Source organism: Tribolium castaneum, chromosome 5 (assembly GCF_031307605.1).
Source record: "Tribolium castaneum strain GA2 chromosome 5, icTriCast1.1, whole genome shotgun sequence".
NCBI classification, from domain to species: Eukaryota; Metazoa; Arthropoda; class Insecta; order Coleoptera; family Tenebrionidae; genus Tribolium; species Tribolium castaneum.
The window spans coordinates 15,034,311-15,051,757 of record NC_087398.1 but is presented as its reverse complement, the minus strand read 5'-3'; the positions used below and the strand labels follow the sequence as shown (position 1 = coordinate 15,051,757).

The window sequence follows — 17,447 nt, the reverse complement described above, 5'->3', positions numbered from 1 at the left end:
AGATAAGATTTTGGGTTACGTACTTTTGAAAACTCAAAAAAATCATTTTTTTAACCGAATTTAGAAACTTTTTTGTTTGTAAAATCTTTAGAAGTGCAAATAATGTTATTAATTTGATTTTGAATGTTTGGATTTTTCCAATTTCAACAAGATTTTGATTAATTACCTTAATATCTTTGAAATCTAAAAAAAACATTTTTTTTTCAAACTCAAGATTTTAATTGAAACTTATGAGCGCCGTAGGTGACACGGATTAAGGGGATTTCTACCCCTAGGAAATAAAAGCGAAAATGTGCTGCAGATCGTATCTACTTATCCTCGGAAAGCTGTGATAAAATTGTTTGTCTATTTAAGAATCACCTGTATAACACTTGAAATTATTTCCTAGATGTAAAACAGATTTTTTTGGTTTTTATTTTAACAATAATTCCTGAACCGATTTAAACGAGTTTTTAGGAACATGTACAAATCCAAAAAGGTTTCATAACGATAAAAATAATAGCATGCCATTAAAAAAATATTATGATGATGTCATACTTTTTTGGGACACTGTATAGTCAACAATATTTTCCTGAAATGTGTCCTAGAGTATAAATAACATCTACAAAACGTCAAAAGTCCAACTTTAATAGTAACTGAGCTACATCAGATGGTAGATGGGCTGGACCGGCCTCTATGTAAGCATATCTCTCTGCCACACACCATTGAGTTGGTGCGCTGGTTTTTAAGCACCCGGTATATAAAATAAAATTATAGAGATTTTTTTATTGTTTTTACATATTATTATTTTTAAAGAATAAGCCATCATGATTTTTTATGACGAGTACGATTTCAAGATGTCAATTTATAACTGAAATTTTTAAAAATTTCGTTCTTAAAAAGTAAATTTCAAATTACAAACAGTTTCACTAAAAATTGCTGAGAATTCAAACATACAAACTCAAAAATGAAGGAAATTAGAGGAAAATCGATTGTCTGGCTAACGCAGAATGAGTATAAATAAGTCGCGGATGAGTGGGGTTCCACTGTAATTATAGCTGGAATAATTATGTTTTGTTCCAAATAAATTGCATTCATTATTTTATTACGATAACGTTATATCTACGTAAAACATTAGTATAGTACATGAGTAGCATAACATTTTACGTAATTTAAGTTTTATTGTCACTGTTATTCGTTTGCTCTGGTCGACTTAAAAAAACACACATTGTATTATTAAAACTTTTATTCACATAATAATAAAAATAGATAACAAGAGAGCTGCACACACCTCTCAAGATCCTTTAAACCTAATACTAAAAACCAATATAAAACATTGATTTATAATAGTGTTATTTGAGCGTTTTGAAACATTGAACTAATAACAAATTAATATTTGCCGAAATTTCCATCTGCATGGTAACCTTCATGGGGATGTGCGTCGTAATGAACCATTTGCAATTTTCCACGTTTATCGAAGAAACCAAAATGACCCTTCACAATCCCCTCTTTATCTCTTTCTTCATATCTGAACTGCCTGTTGTGACTGGAAATAATAACAAAAGACGTGAGTGGGTAATTACCTGTTTCGTGCAAGGTTACTATATTACACTTCCTTATATTTTTACTACTGTAGACAATTTTGCGCAATCTGAACTCGAATTACCATAAACATAACATACCCACCTGACCCCATTCATGTCACTGGTTGAAAAAAAGTCATAAAAGCGGTCATGTGCGTAAAAATGCGTAATGATAAGTCGAATGGTTGATTATGCACGTAATTAGAAAGTGAATAAGAGTCTGAATTTTATCTAACGGGAAGTATATCAAGGTTGACTGTAAAGAGTTGCAATTTTTTTAATGTGTTCAAGCTGAGTTAGAGCGATGGTTAGTAAAAATAATTGATATTAAAATGTGAAATAGTTTATTACAAAATAGGAAATAATTAATGTGCGTTCCACCGTATTTATTTGAAACAGTGCGAAAACAATTAATGTATGAAAAATATTGCGGAAAGGAGAAAGTCGAAAGAATTCAATTTTCTACAAAAAGAGTAATTGCAGCAATTTTTATTGCTCGACCATTTGTCAGGGGCGGACTTAAAGGATACAAATTTTCTTATGACAGAAAGTTTTAAATGTGAGGAGACTTCTGATTTTGTCTATCTTCAGTTTTTGGTTTAGGACACTTTTCATTTTGAAACTAGTTAATTTCGAGAAAAATACAGGGTGAGTCAATAGTGGGTTATTTCTTACATCCTAAGATGCAACCGAAAATACTAATTGCACTTACCACTGGAAACTTCGTTTACCATTGGATTTTTATCTTTTAGATAATAATAGTCTTTAATGAAATTTTAGAAAAACTGTCAAAACAAACTTAAGTACTTGACAATACCTAGACCCAGAAAATTGAATTTTTTTAACGACTTCCGATCTGGTCAGCTGGGACCAGTATTATTGGATGCATATTAAAAAAATAGAAATCAACCACTATTGACTCACCCTGTATAGTAAAGAAAAGTCCGAAATTAATGATTATTTTTGCCGATATTTAGAGTGTTTTATTTTACCAGTTTAATTCATTTCGCACATAACTCCACAAAAGAAGTAAGAAAATTACAAAATTAAACCTGGCATGTGTTTACTTTGCTTAGGTATTTAATTTAAAAAATCATTAACTGAAAGTGAAATTGAAAATTAAAAATGCTTTCACAATTTAAATAATTTTTAATTGAAAATAGACCAGAATATAGTAAAATTAATTCTGCAATCACCAATTATTGAATGTTTCGACTAATTTAGTGGAAAAAAAATAATTTAATTTAATTATGACTTAATATTTAAACACGAAAGAAAACCATAAGTCCTGTTTGACCTACGTATTAGGTATTTATCATTTTTACTAAACTCAATATGAATTTCGTTTGATTTAATGTTTTTTCCCTGGAAGATTAACTAATTTGTAGACATTTCGCCAAACAAAGAAGAAAATAAAAAAACTCTATCCTAACTGCTTTATCATTGCATTTAAAACGCTCGATTTAAAGTGTTTTCTGTTAAAAAACTCACTAATTTGGAAAGATATGCAAAAAGAAAAGAGAAAACATTGTCGAAAGTGTCAGAAATGTGTTTTTCAATTAAAATTTAGTGATAAAAATTATAATTTCGCAAATTTGACCAAAAAATCGCTCATAATTAGCGTCTAAAGCGTAAAAAGCTATATTTTTCGTGCATTTTTGTACATTTTTCAACTAAAAACACACTTACTGTTCAGGGAAAAAATAAACAAAAAAAATTACAATTTTTGAGACAGAACCCATTTTTATAGCAAATTATTGCTAAACTGGTCTAGAAATCATTTTATGAATATTGCCTTCTTTGCATTTTATGCATTTTTCAATTATAAATGCAATTATTTCGTGAAAAGTGGTCAAGAATGTGTCGAAAAATCGATGAATTGAGTTATATTACTGCATTTGAGCACCTTTAGAATCCCTTGGCCCCAAAAACTTCATTATTTTTTCATGTGTCGAGCTTTTAGTTAAAGTAGCAACATGGTAGAAACTAAATTACTTTGAGAAAATTCGACAAAAGTAAGCTGAAAAATCACGAACTGGTTCAATAATGGTATATTTTTGTTTTATTTCATATCAGATTTAAAAATTGTGAAAATGGCTTATATATTGTATTAAGAATTTTTTCCTAATAAAATTTCGAATAATAATTATTTTCATGTTAGGTATATATTTTATTGATAATGTATTAAGAAATCGCAGAAAAATTCTGAAAATATCACATGTATAATAAAAACAGATTCGTATGTTGTTTCTTTTGCAGTTTTTCGTTATCCGGTTTGCGCCGAACTGAGTCAAAAGTGGTATATTTCTGCGTTTTTAGGCATTTTTTTTGTGTAAAAACTCAATTATTTGGCTGAATTTTGTCAAAAATCATACAATTTGAGATTTGTGACTAACTAGAAATCAGTTTTTTCGCAAAGTTTTCTTAAACTAAAATGGAAATTACCGGAAATCACTAAATTACTTAATCAAAAATGACATAATTTTTCATTTATCCAGCTTTTAGCACATGAACCAGAAACGCTTTTAGTATTTCGGGAAGCTTATTCGTAAAAAAAGCCGAAAAATCAGGAATCGTATAGTATTGTTATTTTTGTACAATGTGTTAAAAAATGGTTGTTCATCAAGTTGACTATGGAATTTTAATTCAATGTGCCGCTTCGTCTAAATGACTATTGTAGTTTCTCTTCAAATCTTTAAATTTGGTTTTTACTTTTTTGCACTTTTCGGCAAAGTTGTTTAAGTGTAGGGATTGTCTTAATTTGTGTTTTATATGTCTTTCAGTGATTTTTGTTGTTGAGTTTTCTTTGCTTTTGAGTCCGCAGCCTTTTTGCATTATTTATTATTAAGCGGCACATTACGTTCAAATTTTATGTGACTTGATAAACAATCATTCTTGAACACATTGTATTATGGATTTCATGCTTCACTCTTAAAACTGTGAAAGTGTTTTTTACCTATTCGGAGTGATCTCTTATCACTTTTACTTTTTCGAATAACTATGTTTTTCAAGCACCATTTTACAAATGCTTGTCTGCTTGAAGAAGAACAGAGGAACAGAGGTAATTAGTGAAACCTATATCTTTTTACGTTAAGTCAATTCAAAAATTACCTAAAACTTTTTCTTATAAAGTATAAGTAACTAATTACTGTTTCAAAACTATAAAAACGCGGTTGGTTTTCTCTTTTATTAATCAGTGGGTTATCTTGACACTAAATTTGTCAGTAGAATCCAGTTTAACACCGAATCACGTGTAAACACAGAAAGTTTTAATTAGGAATATTTGACCTCAAAAAATGTAAGTGCGCTGTTGCCATTTTTTCTATAGTTTTGAAACATCAAATACACTCTCAAGAAATTTTATCTCTAAAAAGTTAAGAAGCTAAAAAGTTTTCCTTTTTTAAAAATGTTCAATAATTAAAAAAGTTTATTACGTAGTATGTTTTTAGAATCTCCTTCAAAAAAAAACATTCGATTAAAATCACACTTAAAAAAACATATTATAATTATGAATTATAAAAAATCATCCCCCAATTAAAATTAAAACGGGTTTTGTCGGAAAAAGTTAGTAATAGTTATGACTGAGTAAACTTGATAGTCTGTTATTGTAAATTTTTCAATCAAATGTCAAAATCCGTTCTTGACATATGTTGTGTTTTAGTTTGATTTGCAAGGAAAAAAGCGAAATTATTGTACCATGAAAGAAAAACTTGAAGCATTTAGAACCCGCATAAGCAGTTTAATGATTAGTCAGCTTTTTCACATCAAAATTTTTGAAATTCGAATTAAATAATTCTGGTTGTCTTGAGGTGAAAAAGCCGCAAAGAGGCAGAAGAAAGCGAGCGAAAGTTACCCTTTGCCTGTATCAAACCCCCACTTGTAGCTGTGGGGTCCATCATGCCCCGCCATATGAAACTCATGCCTTTCGCCATGCGGCGAAGAAGAAGAATGATGAGTAAGAGGCGAAGAACCCCCAAGAGAAGCAGTTAAATCGGCGCTGAATTTTCCAACCCCTTCGTCACTCTCCACAAAGCCAGCATGCGAAATCTTAGGCTGGGCAAAGAACTGTTGTACCTGAAGATCCTTCTGATTCTCCTTCTTCGCCAGACTGTCGTAAACCTTGGTCAAACTCTTCTGCTTGGCAAGGAACTGTTTCTCGTTGATGGGCTCCAAAACAATTTCCTGTTTGGGTTTGCTCGAGTAGGGTTTGCTCTTGACGTGGACGTCTTTGTTGAATTTCTTGGGGTAGAGGTTGGTGGGGATGTTCTGCTGGGTGAGGGAGGCCGGGACTTCGTAGAAGAATTTGGGGTCGTTGTCTGGGTTCCAGGCGGTTTCAGAGGGGGCGACGAGGTCTTGGGCCGGTATGGGGACTTGGTAGTAGTTGGGTTCGGAGCTGTATTGGGGCGCTTTTAGGGCTGTGGTGATGTCAGGGACGTAGAAAGGGACTTGCGCTGACTCGGATTTGGGGAGTTGGAGGTTGGTGGGGATGGCGAAGGACTCGTAGGTGATCGGCTCGTCGTACGGTCGCGGGTTGTAGCTGTCATCGGTCTCTTCGGTTTGGTAGGTCTTGGGGCTTTTTGTCGTTGGTATGGCTTTTGCTACTGTGATCACAGCAACGCAGTATACCTGGAAGTAATCAAAGCTATGTATTTTGAGCAGTGTCTAATCGATGTTGTTTATCTACCTAACTTGTTCAAACAGCTTTTATTGTTAAATTATTAGGAAAAGACGAGGGGTAAACACCCGCAGGGGTGTACAAAATAGAGGAAATCAGGGAAAATCGGAGGAAATTTTTAAATAATGTGCTTGCGCAAGCTGAGATTTTATGAGCCCTGTCGCCAACATGTTTGGGGTGATAGAGCTTCAGCATATAGTTTATGATAAATGATGATAAAGAGTATAGACTATACACTGTTTATAGCGTGGAAAAGCTAAAGAAATGATTTTTTTTTTCAATTAATAAAATCTATATGACGACGTCTTTTATGAATTGGGGCTGTTGAAAATAATGTTCATGCAGTTTTTGATGTAAAAATGCTTATGATCTGTCTCATCCTACAGCAACAACAGCCAATTTTCAAAGAAAAAATTTTTCATTAAATCAATAGATTTTATTGGTTTTAAATTTGTTGTTGGGATTCAATTTAATACATTTTTTTCTTACACAGAAGCTCCCAATTTGTGGTCTATATCGTGAAGTATTCTCAAAATCGTATAATTTGTATGTAATATAAGTTACATGAACTCAGTGGTAACTTGATGAGAAGCATGTGTAAATTACGGGAAAAATCTTGAAAAAATTCCTCATATTTTAAAAATTATGGAGCTACAAACTTATTTTGTTAACTTCTTTAATTTAAATTATTATTCAATGTTACCTTACCTTTATATGTAAACATTCTTTAGCCCACACTATTGAGTTGGTACTCCAGTTTTTGAACACCCGGTATTAATAATAATGTTTATTAATGTTTATTAACGGCCACGCCAAGTACAAGTGATATATAAAATACAAAGATAAATACAAACACAGATAGGTACAATACAGTTAATATAAAATAAAGTGTTAATTATTAAAAGAGCTAAGTTCACTATGTTCAATAACAGTTTTTAAATCTTTTAGAAATCTATTTTTAGGTAAACCTATAAAATCTAAATTACCAGAAAGTACGTTGCATGTTTTAGACAGCCTAGAAGAATTTTTCTCATAATTGGTACGGTGGTAAGGCACTACAAGCATTCTAGGCTCTCTAACGTTACAAACGGGTATATTTATTGAAAATAGCGGAAGAATAGGATTACAATTTACATTACCAGACAATATACGATATACGAATGACGCGTCATTAAATATTCTACGAGAAGATAATAAGGATAGTCCTAAATAACTTAAAATGTTTATATAATTATTTTTGTCATAAAATATGTTAAATTTGTAACATACAAATTTAACAAATTTTTTCTGAACATTTTCAATTCGATTAATATGAACATTATAACAAGGTTGCCAAATAATTGTGCAGTATTCCAAAATTGGACGAACATAACAATTATATAATAACATTACAACACGCAAACTTGAAAAATCAGAGCACTGTCTTTTTATAAATCCTAATGTTTTGTTTGCTTTCGACAAAATGTGGTTAACGTGATAGTCAAAACTTAACTGGCTGTCTACAATAACTCCTAAATCGCGAATATGAGTGACACATTCAAGTTGATTGCCTGATATAAAGTAAGATGGTAAATTGTAATATAATTTTCTAGAAAATCTTAGTGATTTACATTTATTTATGTTCAGTTCTAAAAAATTTTTTTTACACCACATACAAAAACTATTTAAATCACGTTGTAATATATCACAGTCGTTTGGATTTATAATAACTTTAAAAATCCTTACATCGTCGGCAAAAAGAAAGATTTCAGAGCTTTCGATCGCTGTTTTGACATCATTTATATATAGAGAAAAAAGAATAGGGCCTAGATGTGACCCCTGAGGCACACCTGTGGATGGGTGAATTGCGCGAGACTTAACACCATTTATAGTTACATACTGTACACGATTAGATAAAAAAGAATAAATCCAACTAAGGACTGGATCCCCAAAACCTAAATTATCTAATTTTGATATTAATAACTCAATGGAAATGCGATCAAAAGCTTTTGACATATCAGTATATATACAATCAATTTGGAATCCATTTTCAAGATTTGACGTTATATATTCAGTATTCCGAATAGGTTTTATCCTCGGATTTACTTGACATCTCATTCTTACGAATGCAGTTTGCATTTGCCGTTTTTAATTTTTCATTAATAAATTCTCGCTTTATTTATGGATATTGCAAGACAGCAATAGGCAATCGTCAAGTTTTACACTCAGGCACTTTACACCCCTTAGAAGAGAGAAAAAAAATATGAAATAAATATATTCCACTGCACTGATATCCAATCTCGCTAGGAAAAAAAATATTTTTTTCTATTGATTCATTTGTCCAATAAAAACGAAAAAAAATATTTGACCAAAAAATCACATTAGCTGTATTTTACATCAATGGATCGGAAATACAAAATAAAATTATTCTGCAAAAATTTGACTTGAAAAAAATCGTTAGAATTGGAGTAAAAGCCATTTTGATATTATTCATCGGAAATTTCAGTACAATTTATGGTGGACAAATCTGAGTAGTGATAAATTTCCGCTACAAAAGGACCCACTACCTACCCCAATAATAGTAATGACTTCATAAATTTTACAACGGTCCCATCGGGCGGTTTTAAAGCCAGGACCGGAATAAGCACACTAAGTGTTAAAAATGTTTTTATTAAAAAATTACATCAGATGTTTAAATTGATGACTATTTTGGTCTAAGCACAAACAAATTCTTCGTTTACAATTCGCATGAACCCTTGCCGTAAGATTTAAAGATTAACATTCCATTTAGAGTAAACAGATAAAATAAATGGTAATCCGGGCCTGAAAAATTCTTACTAGCTGTCTCAACCTTCAGACCCAACAATGATCGCGTGCCAATTTTACAACAAATGTAATAAATTTTGAAAATCACCATCCTGATGGAGACCTTTTGTGGAAGTGATTTACAATTTTACCAAAATTCATGGGAAAAAAGCTGCCTCAATATCAAAATAGAAATTAAAAATCAACGACACATTTTCTCAAAAATTTAATTAGGCACTTTGATGCACTACCTCAAAATACACCTATGGACCAAAGATCGTTGACATTAGAGTATAGTTAACTAAGCGAAAGTGAAAAAACACACCATACAAGTAATCATTTTAAAAATTGGTTAAATCGTTCTCCTATACCATAAAATCACATACGATTTTTTTTAGAATTTTAGATAAATTACAAAGAGGTGAAAAGTGCCTGAGTGTAAAACTTGACAAACCCGGTACAAGTAAAGAAATGCTTATGATTATCTGCGAGTGAGTGTGGAACACGAGTTTTAGAAAAGAATCACGAGCAGATAGTGCCAACGTTTGTTTAAGTGTATAATTCTTTTATAGATAGTACATTCATAAATTTGTGAGATTAATTTTTCACCAGTAGAATAAAAAAAATACCAAATAACCATTTTATTACATCGAGCAAGATAAAATACACTAAATCAAATAATCATTAAATATCTGAATTTAACTTGTCTTTTGATTTCGATAAGATGAATATTTCCAATGATTTAACTTACTACAACTTAAAAAATACTTATTATGATAATTAAATTGTGAAAGAATGAAGAAAAATCTGCGGTGAACAAGTAATAGATATTTAATTTACGGGAACTTGTTTTGAAAAATTCTGGACAATCTTGAGGAAATCCGTGGAAATCAGAGGAAATCAAAGCAAAAAGGAAAATCTGGTGTGCATTTGGGTTGCAGTTTATTCCTCAGCAAAAGATTTCTAAATATGGTTATACTAGACCATTTTTTAATCTTTTATTATAGATTTGTTTGTATTTTCTAAACTAGTCAAAGCATTGGTTATTTTGTTTACGAGAAAGTTTGGTTTTCACTGCCTTGGAGGGTTTATATTATAAACTGTCCAGCTATTTTGTCTTTAAAGTAAATTAGCCAAGATCCTTGGCTGGTTTGTAAAATAGTTACTATTTTAGTTGAAACTACGTTTTCTATTAAATAGCATTTTACGTATTTTAAGTCCGGAAAGTAAGGTTTTACTGGACGAGTAAGCAAATACCAAGACGTGGTAGACGTAGCATTTCTGCACACAATTGTACCTATTTATAATAAATAAATACTTAACCGGACTAGTCCGGGAAATATAATCCAGCAAACTAGTCCAGTAAATTTGCGATCCGAGCTCATTACAACGGTTTTCCGGGTTTGACCGAAGATGTCATCTATGGATGTTTTTATGTGATTAATTTGATTCGTCAAATTTTTCGCAACCACTTCGGACAAGTTCGAAAAACTTTCGTTACGAGCTCGGAAAGCAAATTTAATAATTTATTTTCAGAGAACCACTGGTTTAAAAACAATATTATTGAATTAGAAGTAATTTCTAGAGCATAGTCTTTTACCAAAAAAATCGCTGTGGTGGGGAGCAAAATTTTTTTAATAACTCGAAAACTAAAAAGAATTTTGAAAAATTTTATAATCACATTTTTTTAATTACTTGATGATGGACTAATTGTTTTTTCATAAGGGACATAGCTTAGGCACAAAACGCTCAACGCTGTATGTACATTAAAAAAATATTTTTTCAAATTATTGCAATGGTTTTTTTAATAGTATAAAATTCCTCCTATTTTTTTTAATTGAAAATTCCGAAACAAAAACAGTAAAACACTCAAGGCGTTTTGAGCAATTATAATTTTAGTTCGGTTAAGATCACATAAATGTTTTATCTTTGCCACTTTTTGCCACTTCAGAAAAATTTGTACTGTCATTACTTGTCAGACTAAAAATAATTTAGATTTTTCATTAAAAAGAGCCCGTTTAATACTGCTTTAAAGAAAAAAATACGTTTCTGACGTCAACTGACATTTTTGATTAGTGTGACTTAGATAGTATCTTCCTGGTAAGTATAAAAAAATAAAAAAAAATAAAAAATAAAAAAGTTCATTGAAATTATTACACAAGGAGCTTTTTTTTCGTTCTTGCTTTATTGTATAAAAAGTGATGGTTTTTTGTTATTTTTGTGTCTTGTGGTTCAAGTTCATTATAAAAAAATTAAAAAAACATTTGCTGCTTATAAAGAAGGTAAGCCAAGAACAAAAAGATAAAGCCCATTATGTTTAATTTAACCTGATCTTTCTAGGAAAATCTAGTTTTAGGGAACTTGAGGGAGTCAGATAGTTCTAATTTTGTATAGTAAAACTAGAATTCACAGTTAAATGAATGTCTTTTATGAGCATTCATAAGTAGGTCCGACACTTTTAAATCATCTTATAGAAAACTATATTTCAAACGATTTTTCTGGATCTGGAATTGATTTTTTAAGGCGATCCAAGGACATTTTATGAAATACTGTGTCTGTAAGTTTCTCATTAAAACATGAAAAAACGATTTTTGGTCTAATTATAAAGTTTCTGACTTTCCCGATTTTTTTCTAAATTTTGATCGGTTACTTATTCACTTTCATTCTTCATTCAATATTTTATTCTTTAAAAAACGATCCTAAGAACTTTTATATGGCTTGAGGACTCTTCGAAGAGCATATTGCTGTCAAAATATCGGTCGATGTTTGGTTTTAAGCATCAATTTCTCTAAAAATATTAATTTGTCATTTTGAACTCTAATAACTTCAGTAGATTTTATAATCTTCATACCCGCACGTATGTGCGATAATTTCCAGCACTGCTATCTTGGCAGTTTGAAGTTTTTTTTATTAAAAAATTGTGTGAATTGATAGAAATTGATAGAGACTTGATGGAAACATAATAACTTAGGACTTAATAATTTTATTTAGTTTTCTCGAAATAATTTTTCATTGGTTATTGGTTATATTAATTATTTATTTTCAAATCAATCGTAAAATTTTCCTGACTTTTTCAGAAAACAAATCTAATCCCAAAAATCTTTTGATTTCAAAAAAAAGTGAACCCACAACTTGATAAAGTTTTAACAAATGTTTTGATTTTCTTAAAAACTGTTGAAATTTGTTTATTATTATTTATTGATAGGTAAAAACCCGAAGTTACTCCGGGTACCTGTTCCGGGTGCAAAGGCATTTGAAATTTTTCATTAACAAAACATAACTTGAAATTATTCTTTCAAGTTTTGGTCAAGTTTTCAGCTTTTGCCATTTCTTTCAATTAAAATTTGTAGTATCCGTGTGTCAAACAAACGCCCAGAAATGCAAAATAAAAGTTGTGTCTAATCGTATTTGCCGGTAGATATGTAACTTATGGTAAAAAGTAACGCAATTTTGCTTTTAGAGCAATAAACTTACAACACTAGCTACTTATTGAAACTATTTCCGCGTCTCTACTGCATAATAATACTTTCTTTTTTTAGCACTTTGCTATCAAGTGGCGTTGTGTAATTAGGTAAATTGTTTATATTCAAAAAGTGGCATACGTTTATGGTCCTCGAACCCAAAATATAGAACACATCACTTTTGCAATATGCCAAATGATGTAAGTGGCAATAGAGTGACAATACAAATGATCATAAAAGTAAAAGGGCAAAGCCCGTAATGGATTGTCTTACGCCTACGACACCCATCCTATAAATTACGAGTCAAAAGTCAAACGAGATAATTATTTAGAAGCGTTATAAAATCGGTTATGATTATTACAGGGCGCAGACTGATAGCCTGCTTTCATTTTCGATCAGATCAACCTTTCACTTTTTTAAATAAACAGTGCATTTCTCTAGCAGTGAACTTGAAGCAGCTGGACTTTCTCCCCATTTCTTTATACGTTACGGTGGCTGAACTGGTTCAGAGATTCAATGCGTGAATAAAAAATGCTCGAGAGAGACTAGGAACAAGGAATCCCCCGATTTATTCACTTCCTGACTAGTTTCAATGATGGTTTCAATTTGTATAGCAATTGTTCTTATGTCATTTTCGAGGATTTTGGAGGATTCGCAACGTTTTGGTACTTTCTTTTCCAGTTTATTTCGGGCAAAATTTCACTTTCATGGTAGATACACACACATCTTCAGAACTGGTAGAATAGGACGTGCTAATCTTAGAGCTAATAGACTTCAAGCCGGAAATCGTTGTTTAAAAGACGTTTCAATAAGCGGATAATTTGTCACTTGACGTTTCGCAATCGCAACACATAATCTGCATAATTTATTTCTTTATTTTCTTTCTTCAGGTGGGAGTGCATTATTCCACAAACATGGGTTTTAACAAACTTTATGTAATCGAACAGGTTACTGTTTTAATTTTTTTATTTGCGTCATTATTGATCTGTACTTCCCATCATTAATAAAAGCAAAGTGCGCTTCTTCATCGACTATTTTAATTTATTTGCCATAACCTGAGTTGTGTTTGCACGTGCGAAGGTTAGATTTAATTTGTTTTTCGTCTGTTGCGTCTTAGTTTTGCCAGAAATCAACTCGTAATTACTATTCAAATCGGAATTGCCTTTTTTATTAATAAATCTTACTCAATCAACTTTCATTTTCAACGGCTTATTAGAGCAAAAGCCAATGAATTATTATAAATAAAAGAAAAAACTGGAAGCAAGAAATGGTTTAAACACCGTTGATTTTCAATCGCTGTGCATATTCAAAAAGAATAAACAAAAAATACACAACAATTATACCGTGTGATTTTATTGTAAACAGCCTTATAATGTTAAAGGTAAAAAACATCATTATTTATCAAATTAGGTAATTGAACACCTATTCGGAAACATGGTCTTGTACTCTGTCTCTTTGTCTGAATAGCCAAATTTGGGTCTATATGTATCTTTGACTAGCGAAAACAAAGCTTAATACTTAATTATGAAAAAATAAAGTAAAACTGAGCTAAGTTTAAAATTAGTGTAAGATGAAAATATTGGAATAAAATACAGTAAAACCTCTCAACAACGGACACCGATGGGGAACCTTAAATTGTCCGTTGTGGAGAGGTGTCCCTAATAGGGGATAGAAATTTAAATATAAGTTTTGTTACGTTCCTAAAAAATGTCCGTTGTGAGGAGATGTCCGTTGTGAGGAGGAGTCCATTAAGGAAGGTTTCACTGTAGTAGTATGCGATTTATAGACATGTCAGTTGATCGACCGAAAAAAATTAGGGATAATTTTTAATTTTAACGAAAATTTGCGAAAACATGAAAAATACTAACACACATGTTGTTTCTACGAAAGTTTTTATTTTATCCTTTAGAGATAATGTGTTGGATTTGTATCTTCCAGTAAAAAAGTAGCACCCTTAAATAACACTAAACAACAAATTTAATTTTTTTTTAAAAATATATTCAAATCCGATGACTGCATTTCTAAATTTTTAAAAAATCTGTTTACATCTAACACTATTTTCGAGCAGTTTATTTTTGTGTTGCAGGACAAAATGGTCAAGCAAATTGTCTTGAACTAAAAAATTACCTAGAAATTTGAGGAGAGTTTACTAAAACCGCATCGAAAATGAATCGTTAAATTAAATTAAGCAATTTGACGCATTTTTTTCAACTAGAAACCATTAGAAACGTAATTATTTCGCCCAAAAAACGTACAAAGATTTTTTTCAAAAATTTATAAGCGGATTTTTCCCAATCTTCGGTAAATCTGGTCAAAAAATCACAAAATTTGACCGAGTGTAATATTATTCGTGCTTTTTTTTAAACTGACTTAAAAATTACTAAATATGTTTTTTTGGGCTCATTATTGTAATAGAATGGCAAATATTTCGCAAAAAAATGTTGATCTGAACAATTTAATAATTTTTTTTTATAAAAAAATGTGTTTTTGCCCTTTTTATTTTTGGCAATTAATATGTAAAAAATTGTTAAAATCAAGCAGAAAATTTACTCAATTATCAGGATGAGACGAAGGTAACGCTAAAAGTTTAGATAAAAATTCTGTTCTTTGTCTATTTTCAAGTTGTTGATCAAATATTGCAAAAACCAGCCCAAAAAAATTACCAAATTTAATTAAAAATTACATTTTTATCACATTATAGGAAGTTTATTCGCCACATATCCATAAAACTGGTCCCAAAACTCGCTAAATCATTTTCGCTTATTTCTTCTACCGGAAAGGCAATAATTTGTAAAACAAATTGTGCAACGCAAGCCAAAAAATTACTAAAGTAAATAAAAAAGCTGTTAGTTCTTTTTTGAGTTTATAAGTAACATGGAAAATGGTGAATATTTGTATTTATCTTATCACAAGTTAGAGATTTTTTAAAGGCCTAATAACACCAAATTTTTCTGTAACTTTTGGCCCGATGATTAATTTGTAACGCTATTAAATGTTATGCAAAATTTGTATAAATCACGCCTTTTGGAGTTGTTGAGGTTTTTCCTAATATTTTGCGCAACCTGGCGGAAAAAACACAAAATTATTCAAAACTAAAATATTTTTGACTTTTTAGCTCGAATATGAGTTATAAACCAAATTTATGATTTGCTACAGAATCATTAAATTGAATTGTGTTACTTGCTCCTTCTTCAAAATAATTTTAAGCAAGCTTTTTAAAATTTCGTGTGAAACATGGCCAAAAAAATGAATTTGCAAAATTGCGCAAAATTGGGCCAAAATTTTTTCTTAGTTGAGAAACAATTGAAAAAAAACAGTTGAACGATAAGAGATATGTAATAAATTTCTTCCTTTTTTTTGTTACACGGTCCTTTTACCAAAGTTAAACACATCTATCCCTAAAACGAGCCGAAAAATTATTAAATTAATCGAAAAATGAAATAATTTGAATGTTTTTCTATATTTTTTTATAATAAACAATAAATTTATTTTGCAAAACTTCGGTAAAGATAGGCGGAAAAATCATTAATTTTATCGAAATTGGCGTTCTTTTGACCTTAGTTCATTTTTGATATGGAAATACGATTTCGACAAAAAACAGCCTACAACAATAAATAAATTCGATTGAAATTGATGCTATTTTGATTTATTAGTTTTTGATTTAGAAAAAATAGTCTTCAAAATAATTAACTCTGCTATTTATGAAAAAGTCATTTTTTCCCATTTATGACACATTTTGAAAAATGGTGTTGCAAGCCAAGTTGTTGTAATTAATTAACCTTGAAACAAAATCCCAAAATGGTAATATTATTTCTCTACTTGTCTATCCCATAAACCGGTAAGTTGTGCAAATTTATGATCGATTGAATCCATTCTAGTAAAAACAAGATTTATGTGCAATCATTATACTTAATCTTTGTTTACACCAACCAACGAAAACTACTTCCTGCAAATTTTAATTTGAATTCACTTCACGACTTGACCATAATTTGGCGCTAGTCCATTTAAGCCACGACTTTATAATTAAAATAATTATTTAACGACCTTGCGTGTTTTTTGGTACTTGGTTCTAAAAAAAGACAAGATGTGTCACAAATGAATCGCAAAATTCTGATGGAATTTTTTAGAAAATTCGAAAGACCTTGAAAATATCTTCGGTTCGGCTTCAACGGGCATGAAAAATGATTGTGATCCAGATTGAAAGTAATTTTCCTAAAATTGGAGAAAGTGAAATATGACAAAAAATGAAAGTGCTATTTGACATTGGCCATCATTTGGAGCTGTTCATTTCCTGTTTCTAAAATCATATTTTTTGTAAAATCGATCTGTTGTATAAAAAATCATTTGAAGGTGACTCAAAAACAAGACGTAATAAATGAGGCGAAAATTGATTGGAATAAAGTACACTTACCAGTTTATATAGAAAAGCCATTTCTTGTCTACACCAAACACTATTTCACTTGGAACTTCAACAATAATATAAACATAATCGTCCTTTCTAAGCTCTTATATAGTTTACCATTTCTCCCGCGCGGATTTTCATACGTCACCTCAAAAATACTCCGGCAATCTCATTTCGTCTCGTGTCCACTTTGCGAGCAATTGTACGACTTTTTTTCAAACAAACCAAGTGATTTCATCGCTAGAAATAATTGTTAAAAGCAAAAATCTTTGTTTCAAAAATCGCCACGTTTATTAACACTTAATATAAGAAAGTGAAAAAGTTGAGAGCCGCTCTATTGACACATTGTCATCGATAAGTAATTTTACTACAACTACAAGTTAAACTAATTATGAGATAACTTTCACGTGAACGGTATTTTTCAGCAAGTTTATTAGTTTATGGATCCGATCACGTATAAATAACAATAACATTCCTTCATTAATATTTAAATGTGATTTATCGGAGGAATGTGTCTTGCATGATAATGCGCTTGTCCATTGTTCGTACTTTTTTGATAAATC

General features: G+C 30.7%; 1 protein-coding gene across 1 annotated transcript; it reads right to left on the bottom strand.

Annotated features, from left to right (window-relative positions):
* Positions 1-1,207: 1,207 nt before the first annotated feature.
* On the bottom strand, positions 1,208-17,051 carry LOC661127 (uncharacterized). Its single transcript, XM_971280.4, has 3 exons — positions 16,894-17,051; positions 5,637-6,188; positions 1,208-1,525 (listed from the first exon to the last, which is right to left on the bottom strand). The coding sequence occupies exons 1-3, from the start codon at positions 16,912-16,914 to the stop codon at positions 1,502-1,504; spliced, it is 597 nt and encodes a 198-aa protein (XP_976373.1). The 5' UTR covers positions 16,915-17,051; the 3' UTR covers positions 1,208-1,501.
* Positions 17,052-17,447: the final 396 nt, after the last annotated feature.

What these genes read in the sequence shown, in the direction of transcription:
- LOC661127 (XM_971280.4), bottom strand. Translation starts at nt 16,914, where the DNA reads ATGGCTTTTCTATATAAACTG. An exon ending in TGGCTTTTCTATATAAACTG is followed by an intron (nt 6,189 to 16,893) that starts GTAAGTGTACTT and finishes GATTACTTCCAG; the next exon opens with GTATACTGCGTTGCTGTGAT. An exon ending in AGAATCAGAAGGATCTTCAG is followed by an intron (nt 1,526 to 5,636) that starts GTACAACAGTTC and finishes TATTATTTCCAG; the next exon opens with TCACAACAGGCAGTTCAGAT.